The 9,991-nt window shown below is 40.1% G+C and overlaps 1 protein-coding gene across 3 annotated transcripts in view; it reads right to left on the bottom strand.

Annotated features, from left to right (window-relative positions):
* Positions 1 to 1,565: 1,565 nt before the first annotated feature.
* SMOC1 (SPARC related modular calcium binding 1) overlaps positions 1,566 to 9,991 on the bottom strand; it is a 118,082-nt gene continuing 109,656 nt past the window's right edge. For 2 of the 3 annotated variants that reach the window (XM_048485792.1, XM_048485795.1), the window contains exons 11-13: positions 7,323 to 7,570; positions 4,954 to 5,004; positions 1,566 to 3,600 (exon numbers count right to left, since the gene is read on the bottom strand). In XM_048485792.1, the coding sequence (XP_048341749.1) occupies positions 3,584 to 3,600; positions 4,954 to 5,004; positions 7,323 to 7,570 (316 nt within the window). In that variant the 3' untranslated portion in view covers positions 1,566 to 3,583. Of the gene's footprint in view, positions 3,601 to 4,953; positions 5,005 to 6,623; positions 6,764 to 7,322; positions 7,571 to 9,991 lie in introns of those variants that run through there. The other variant, XM_048485793.1, reaches the window with a different exon arrangement.

Raw genomic sequence — 9,991 nt, 5'->3', positions numbered from 1 at the left:
CAGTTTTTGATGAGCATATGTGAAGATGAACTAATCCAGTCATTCAGCCCCTACACAACCATAGCTGAATGTGGCTGAACACACCTCACAAAGCTGCAAAGTTTAAGGGGAAAACACATGAGCAACGTAGTCAGAAGCAAATGACCAAAAAGCATTATGCCCCTCTACACAAATTTCCCACCATCTAATGATTACTATGTGTGAGTGTGTAAACTGATGGGACATAGAGACCAAATGACTGAATTACGAATTTTGTACTATTTTGAATTTTGGCCCCATAATGAAGTCAGTCGAGATGGCTTTAGGATGGCTGCCGTCTCTCAGGGTCTTTCCTTTGCAATACGGGGGAAATAATATTGACCTGCTTTACATGGTTGTTGGGAGATAATATAGGTAGAGCACTTTGAATACTTCAAGCTGCCATATAAATGGTAAATAGGATTCAGCCAAGATAGTTGGATCTTTTGAATCTAGTAATTTGCAACTGATTGGATCAAATGGATAACTAACCCTGCACAAGAAGCTGCCCTATAAAACCATCATCATGGCAAAAGGTGCAGCTTGTTCAAGCAAACGATGCTCTTACAATTTCAAAGTGGTTCAAAGCATTTCAGCTCGCAATATAGCCCCTAGCAAGCATGTGGAATGGTGACCAAATTTGCAAAACAAAGGCTATCAGAAAGTGTACAGGCTAGACTATGGTACTGAGGTCCTTGACTTTGGTTCTTCATGCTTTCCATCCACCCTCATCTCACAGATCTCAGTTCAACAGGCAGATGCTTTTAAAAAAGGCTTTGGATTCACATGTGAACTAGAAAGACATCTCTTCAAAACTGCCCTGTCAACTCCTGCTTCATCTTCAAAGAACCAATTCTCCTTCCCTTCACTTTTTTGCTTCTTAAGTGCCGGAGAAAGGATGCCAGTGGATCCTGTCTCTTACCACACATGAAAAGCCATCCATTCAGGGCCCATCCCCCATGTGAATCCACATATAGTGAGATGCAGCAGCAGTGTGACTGGCTGCCTCATGGCTGGGACATTTCCCCAGAAAGAAGAGTGGAGTAAAATTATAATTTGTAATTTGTAAAAACGACAAATGACACCTCTTCTATCATGTACTTTCTCCACGCTTCCTCATTCCGCACTACTGGGAACAATATCATAAAGTGATTTAGATCTCCAAATACCTTTAATTACTCCCCATTGTATAAAACTGCCATCTCATGCCTGCTGCTCTCCCCCATTGCTGAGAATTGTATGGCTCACATTATACTTGGTGACAGGAACACTCTCTGTGGTAATCTGGATGTAGGCCTAGTCCTGTTTGCTTACTGATATTTTCCATCAGCAAGAGCCATTGCTAGTAGTGCTGCTCAGTCCCCAGATATCAGCTAAGAATGATGGGGCCTCTATAAAGGAATCCTGAATTAAAAAGGAGGAGGAGGAAGAGGAGGAGAAGAAGAAGAGGAGTAGTAGTTTGGATTTATACCCCATCTTTCTCTCCTGTAAAGAGACTCAAAGTGACTTACAAGCTCCTTTTCCTTACTCTCCCCACAACAGACACCTTGTAGGTGGGGCTGAGAAAGTTCCAAAGAACTGTGACTAGCCCAAAGTCACCCAGCAGGAATGTAGGAGTGTGGGAACACATCTGGTTCACCAGATAAGCCTCTGCCACTCAGGTGAAGGAGTAAATTAAAACCATAAAGTAACTATGACATAGTGTATTTTGATGACAGGTTATAGACTCCACTAAAACATGCCTACTGCTAGCAGATGAGGGCTATATAGTATTCATTCCATTACTTATTAATAACACTTGCATGCTGCTCTTCAAGCTGATGGTGATGCAAATGGTGTTATCCCATTCATCTTTGCAATAATCCTGTGAGACAGGTTAGGCTGAAAGACTGCCCAGGACTGCCCAGGGAGAGATCTGTCCTCAGCCTAAATTTAATGCTCAGGTGTAGTGGTTAAGAGCAGGTGGACTCTAATCTGGAGAACCGGGTTTGATCCCCCACTCCTCCACTATGAGTGGTGGAATCTTATCTGGTTAAGCAGATTTGTTTTCCCGCTCCAACATACGAAGCCTGCAGGTTGACTGTGGGCCAGTCACAGTTCTCTGAGAACTCTCTCAGCGCCACCTACCTCACAAGGTGTCTATTGTGGGGAGAGAAAGGGAAAGGAGTTTGCAAGCTCTTTGAGTCTCCTTACAGGAGAGAAAGGAGGGTTTAAATCCAAACTCTTATTCTCCTTCTATATACACTTGCTCTCTCTAGCCATTGTACCACACAGGCCAGAGACTGCATTTGTTATATATACCTACAGCATGGTCAGAAACCTATCTTTATGGTACAGTCACCTCACATCTAAATTTGCTCTCTTACCTTTTAACAATTTGCAATGCAGTAAGAAGGATTCATGGCTGATTGCAGTGGTGCCAGCAGGAGGCTAAATTCTGTATGCTTTATTGATTAAAATATTTATATCCTGCCTTTTCTTGTGGCTCAAGGTGGCTTACAAAAGATTGTTAAAATGTTACAACTGAAAATCAATATAATAAAGTTTCCAATCCCCCCCCCCCCCAAAAAAAAAAGATGTCTGCAGTTTATAACTTACTCAAATCCCTGGTAAATAAAATGGTCTTGCTGAGCCTCTTGATTTCTAATGACAGCCCTTTCCTAGTCTTGTCTGGAAATCCATTCCACAGAATGGCAGCTGCAATGAGGAATGGTTCTGGCTGATGACAGACAAGCTACCTGAAGTGGAGGAACAGCCAGCAAGTGGCAGTCTGAAGACTGTAGTTGGTGTAGGGGAACATACGCGAGGAGATGGTCCTTGAGACATGTGGGTTCCAGCTGTGAAGGGCTTTAAAGGACATTGAATTGGATTAGGAAACAAAATGGCAGTCAATGTAATTTTTTTTAAGATGGCCAAATTAAGCTCCCATTGGCTAACCCTGACAATAATCAGCCTGCTGCTATTTATGAATTGTATTCAAGGGCAGGCCAATCTGGTGTGCATTACAGTAATCAAACCATGTTATCAGATGTTCAGTAAAGCAGGCAAAATGTCTTCATTTGTAGTGGGAGCAGGAATGCTTGTGAACCACCACAGCTTCTGAACTTATAAAGATGCTGGCTGTGAAAGAAAAGTTGATTGAGAAATCAACGCGTTTCTGAATAATAGCATCCTTTGCACCACATAAGAGACAAAGCAGTCACACACAGGTCAGCACAAGACCACTGTACAATTTACATAAATTTATATACAGTATATTAAACATCTCTTTCGTTGAGTCCGAGCAATCCCAAACATTTTAATGATCAGTAGCTGTTCAGTTTACTTCCCAAGATGTAACGTTGGCCTTTTAAAAAATTTCTTCTCCAAGGTAGTAAATTATGGCATTAAAAGAAACCAACCTCCACCCCGCTTCAATTATTATGAAAAAAAAGTGCAAATATTGTTGAGGCCACTCTTGCTACATTGGATGTTGCCAGTCCCACACAAGTCTTTTCCGGTGGCAGCGTGTCCTGTCCTTGCGCTGGCGCATCCATTTGTTTGTGTCATGGTTTCCCATCATCTCTTAGACAAGACGTCCTACTACAATTGTGGAAAGGTAGGAAGAACACCATCAACAGTTTCAAGGAGGGGAGAAAGAAGAGGTGGAAACTTTAATGAAAATCATATTTGGTTTAAATGAGTACAAGTGAGCTCCCTAATTCAAACAATTAGTTATTCCTGGTCCTAATATTCCCATAAGGTTAGCCTCACAAAAACTACAGCCACTGAACTAATCTTGATTAGGAACTAATCTTGTTTATGAACGACTGAGCTAAACTTAATTATGAATTATTGGATGCAAATATGTACCCTGAAGTATGAGTTGGCCTCAATAACATGCTTTTGTCTCTTTTTCTGGATTTCGAATGTCCCAGTACAGCTGATCAAAACAGAGAGATTGTCATCAGGATGGGAATGACTTAGAGAAAGAGTGCTTATACAAATGATTGAATTTAACTTCCATTTGATATATTTTGTGAACTATCATAAATTTAGCTCAGCCCTTGTTAAAACAAAGAATATCAAGTGATTCTAATTGCTCTTAGCTAGCAAAAGGAACTGATTCTGTCTCATGGCTTTGGGGTCACATTTGGACTTTGCTAGACACTTTTTTTCCAAATGAAGTGACCCTCCATTATTTGCTTCTTTTTCCCAGAATGCAAGTGCCATAATCTAACACAGTGTTTCCCAACCCTTGACCTTGCTCTTCATATCTCAGGGTACCCTTGAGGAAAACACTTATTTTTTTAAAAAAATGATTTACTTTAATTATTAATTACATCAGAGACATAATAGTTTATTGCTGTTAAGTCTCTGCTCTGAACTGTCCTGGCTCCATTGCAGCCAATGGGGAATTTCTGGGTATGCAAGCAGGGTGCACATTTTTCAAGGAAGAGGCACCAAACTTTCAGGAGACTCTCTTGATGACACCACCCAGGTTTAGTGACCTTTGCTTCTGAGGGTTCAATTTTATGAACCTCCAAAAGGGCAGGGCCATCTCCCACCACTGCCAGAAATTTTGTTTTTTTCCTCCTTCATGTTTTAAATTTGTGCAACATCTGCCTCATGAAGAGTTCTATAGAACTCACAAGCTTGCACAATGTTCCACATCACTTGAGTTGACCTCAATGAAGCCTTTCCCAGCAATAAAGCCCTCCACTTTCTTGAGGACTGCTTCTTGCAATGTGGACCTCCTCTGCAGTTATGGTCAACGGATGAGGCTCCGCAAGACAGCACAATGTGTATCTCTTTTTTATTAAATGAACTCCAGGATAGCCAATCTCATTAGCTGTGATGTTAGGGTAGCTACTTGGAGAGCTGTGAAGTGTACTTGCCTCATGATATAACTGTCGAGAAAAATGGGGGGAGAGATGGGTTCCAGAAACTACTTACTGAAAGGATTAACACCTGGTCTTTTTCCATGGGGAAAAGTTCCAATGCTGCCTGTAAAAAACAAGGAGTACTCTTACATTCACTTAATTCCAAATATGATGAAAGCTGCAGATTTAAGAAAGCAGTGAGATTGGTCTGACAGTTATGACAACAGAATTAGTTACTCCTGATTACTTCTTTGTAGGAGCTCTGAGTTTATATTCCCTTGAACTCTGAAAAGGGCTTTGGTTGGTCATATTTTGCAGTCTGACATCTCAAAGTGCCCACCAGATGGAGCTAAACCTTCCAAATATATCCCTGTGGTCTCCTGGGCTCTCAAATAATCCATCTTTCCGAAAATGTGCAGAATGCAGTGTCAACTTGTAAGAGAGCTGTTTGCCTAGAATTGGTGGGTCTGTACTTAGAACTTCCATATAATACAACACCAACTATACCCTAATCCTATGCATATTTACCCAGAAATAACCCGCACCAAGTTCACATTCCTGAGGAAGTCTGCATAAGATTGAAGCCTGTGTTTCCTTAGGAATCCTGAATACAATGAATCCATTAAATCACACCTGTTCACAAAATAGCCTAAATGGCATATCTAAACTTCCTCGCTGTCCCAAAACCTATTAATGGATTAGGAATCTCGAAAAGAAAATTCTCACTTTTGGCCTTCTCTGTGAGCTCTGAGGGTCAGACTAGCCACTGTTTAGTAAATGCTGTATTTTGCTATGTAGCATCACTGAATTTCCCTTATAAGAAAGTTGGCGATTCTGTATTTACAGCAAAGGACACTAGGAATGTCTGCTTGTATTTGTCTTAAAGGAGTTTTCCAATTTTTCTCCTTCATAAATTAGGACTTCTTGAGGGGCCAACTGACTGGATTGTTAAAACCCATTTTCTACATTTATCTCAGCAGGAAGGAAAAAGGGAGACTGCTTCTGGGTGTATATAATTCTGGGCATGATGTTGGCAAACAAGAAACTTAGCTAAACAGTGAAAACTGGTTGCTAACTATCAGTGCTCCTGATTGGCTTGAAGTAACTTGGCTAACATTTTAATAGCCCAATAATATGCACAGCAAGGCACACTTAAGCCCACTGAAATCAAAAACCTTAGGTGTGCCTAACTGTATAGGATTAGGATCTGAATTTTTTGAAACAGGTCATGTACTATGGATCAAATATAAGCCCACCTCTTACATCTCTTTACCAAACACTAAATCTGCTCTAGCTGAAACAACCCAGAGAATTCCACAGCTGGAGAAAGATCTCCTTCTTCCTTCTCCAGTATGATGGCTGTTCCAAGATTAGAGGTCAGTGTTTGAATCAGGGTGTGTTACTAATTGCAACATAGTCTGCATAGCCCCCAATGCTTAATAATTATCCTGAGTTTGCTGTCTTCCTTACCTTCTTGAATATTCCTTACTTCCCATCTCCTCCCCAATCCCTGCCATTCCCAGGTCCCATCCCCAATTGGTAGCAGAAGATAGGACTCACAACAGTGGCGTGGGGGGAGGGGTGGAATGATGCCTGGGGCAAATGGCAGGGATGCTCTAGGCCGATCATGAATTGAGAAGGGTTGGCTAAATGGCCTGTATAGCCCCTTTCAACTCTATGATTCCATGAATGTTCTTAATTCAGGACTGGAAGTGGAACATCCATTTTTTCACTGAACAGGTATTTGTATTAATGTTGGAGGCAGACAACATCTTTTGAAGGCACTATGAATAGTTTCACTTCCCATGGTGTGGATACTCATTCTGCTCTTGCTTTCAGTAAAAAGATTTGAAAGGGTTTTGGATTTTTTCCATCTGAAGCAACTATGGGACAAAAACAGTGTGTAAGTATATAATGTGCAGCAATGCTTTCCATAAGCCATGTTAAGGTCACTTAAAATAGTGTTTTCTGTCTCTAGTCTAACATATATATATATATTCATGCAGAAACAGTAAGTGCAAGACTTGACTTAAAGGTCACTTGGGAAAGTGTCATACAGTCAGAAGATATCAAAAAGGCCATCTAGACCCACAGCCAGCAAACAGAAGACTCACCAAAAAAAGCAGAACAAATAACTTTCCAAGAGGGTCATTAAAGCTGTAGCTTAAACTAGAAGGGTTGGCAGAGCCATGGCTCAGTAGCAGAGTACCTGTCTTACATGCAGAAGGCACCAAGTTCTATTCACTGCCAAATTCAGCCTCAGGTAAGAGCTGACAGGATAGACACTTTTTGGCTGAAACCTTACAGTGTGAGAGCAAGCACTGAGCCAGATGGGTCAATGGTCTAACTCAGAATAAGCCAACTTCAACTTCATATGTTCATGTATATATTTACATATGAAGAGTTTTCCATACCATTGAAAGAGTGAGATTCAGTACCTACCTCCTTCTTTGCCAACACCCAAGCAACCCTTCAGTTCCTGTAGTGAAATAGACTTGTCCTTGTTGAGGTCACAATAGTCTGTGAAGCGTCGTGCGCATTTCTTAGGGCTAGCTTTCTTCTTTACATAGCGCTTGAATGGCTTCATCTCCCTTTTGCTGATGTCAGTGCTGCTATTGTTATCCAGCTGACTGAAGTACCAATGCACCACCCGCTCCTCCAATGTGTGGCTAGGATCAGGCTCTGAAAACCTTGAAACACAACAAAGACCCTCATGGGACTGCAGAACATTGCTGAGCAATGATACACACTTGACACATGTTTGAAGGCTTCTTTAAGGCCAGCAACACCAGGTGCCTGCTCAGGGGCGGAAATATTCTTTTGGAATCACTTTGAACAGCTTCAGGCAGTTTCTTCCACAGTTAGCTGGAAGCACTTATAATGTCTGCTCTTAAAGACCACCATATGCACACCCAAGCAGATTCAACCTAAGCAGATGGGTGAGCCTACATTAGGTGACACCAGTAAACATGATGGGGTGGTTGAAAGGTTTGTTATAAGGTGAGGAGGAGATCTTGAGTCCTGCAGAACTGCAAAGTGCAGAGAAAGGTGGGAGAAAAGATGCCTTGAGAGAATACTGCTAAATAGGTGGAAATGTGCACCATGGTATAATATTTTATTTTTAAAAGTTTCCAAGCAAAGTGCAACGGGAGTAGAACAATGTCCAAATAAATGGCTTTACACTCCATCAACCAGATACTCATGGGATACTACTTGCACATTTGAAAACCTAGAAGGGTTGACTCACTGAGATAGGACCTCAGGTTTTGTATGGACTAAACCAAACCCTGTGCATATTTGCTAGTGCAATACCCCTACAAATACCCCATGGTCTAGATAAACTCATGCCCACACAAGCATGAATCATGGGTCAACCAGAACTGCTGAGAAGTTGAAAGTGAGATAGAAACAGAAATTTCTGTCTCTCGCTTAGAAGTCAGGACTGGTGGCAGGACGGACATCTTTGCTCACTGTTGCATGGGATATAATTCACTCCCCCATTCCTCAACTAAGACTAGATCATCAATCAAAATGACTAAGAAGAATTTCATCTACATCTGAGGAGAGAAACCTTGCTGGTGAGTTTATGGCTTTTCTCTAAGAGCTACATTTGGAATTTAATGAGATATAAAACTCAAGACAAGATCATAAACTATTCGGACTGATGGATGTAGATTTTCTTTTTACTTAAGAGTTTTCATATTAATCTTTTTTCCTGTTCTTCTTAATGGCTTTTTAAAATGAACTATGGAGTGGAATTTGTTTTCCCATGCTTCTTTAATTTAGACAATTTTGCAACAACATTTTGATACAAAGCTGAAAATTGATGAAGTGCACATAATAGTTTTGAAAGAAATACCAATCAGAATATTGAGTAAGAGAAAGGATTGCCTCTTTCTAACAAAGAAATTAAAAAAGAAGATTAGATTTTGTTGGGAAAAGCTGGAAGGTGTATAATTTAATTTTGAACAAGGTAAATTTAGATTCAATACAGTTCCAAAGATGAAAGATGTGGGGAAGACTTGGATTCAGAGGTTCCAGATGCTCCAGAGGGTGCAGATCAAGGAAGACCCGGAAGACAACAGCGAGGGGGGAAATGGACTCTGTGGGACTAGCCTTAAAAGAAGACTAACATTTGGATTACAAAATACGTTTTAAATGTTTGACATGGAATATAAATGGAACTAATGCTCCATGTAAGAGAATATTTTTTTGCATTATTTAAGGAAATTAAAACGGGATGTAATTTGTCTACAAGAAACACATATCAGGAGAAAGAATGTAAAATATTTGATTCAAAAATCTTTGGGTAAAGAGTTCATTTCAGAAAGTCCTATTAAGAAAAAAGGGGTGTTATATGTTAACCCTGAATTTGTACCTAAATTGATATTAAATGATGAACAAAGTAGATTTGTGGGGGTGGAAATTACTTTGATGGGAGTCAAAACTATGATGTTGGCAGTTTATGTACCAAATGAAGATAAAACATATTTTTTAAATACCTTTCAGAGAAATTAACAAAATATGCATATGAAAGTTGGTGTGTGATGAGGGACGTGAATGGTGTGATATTACCACAAATGAATAGAACTTCTGGAAGAAAATATTAAAAATACACACGGCAAACTACCAAAAATATGGTGGAGAATTTGGGTTGGGTGGATGTATGGAGACACAAGAACGAGAATGCAAGAGAATATACTTGTTATTTGGAAAGATGTAATTCCTTTTCAAGAACTAATATAATTTGGGTTTCAAAAGACTTGGCCTCTAAGGTCAGTAAGACAAAGGTCTTACTAAATACTTTTTCAGATCACAACCCAGTGAGCTTAGAATGCAAAAAAGAAACCAAATTTGTTTAGATGGAAACTGAATGAAACTGTGTTACAAAAAGATGTGGTAATTCAAGATTGTAAGAAGAAAACTGAGAGATTTTTTGCACTCCATTTGAACAAGAGTAGTGATATAAGAGTGGGGTGGGATGCAAGTAAAGCTTTTATGAGGGGAAATTTGATACAACATAACTGTCCACAAAAAACCCAGAAAGACAAGACAAAATGCAGAAAGTGTTAGAGAAATTAAAAGAAAAGCAGAACTGAAAAGGAAACCAA

Source organism: Sphaerodactylus townsendi, linkage group LG02, assembly GCF_021028975.2.
Source record: "Sphaerodactylus townsendi isolate TG3544 linkage group LG02, MPM_Stown_v2.3, whole genome shotgun sequence".
Classification (NCBI taxonomy): Eukaryota; Metazoa; Chordata; class Lepidosauria; order Squamata; family Sphaerodactylidae; genus Sphaerodactylus; species Sphaerodactylus townsendi.
Note: the sequence above shows the minus strand (reverse complement) of the source record. Positions and strands in the feature narration are given on the sequence as shown.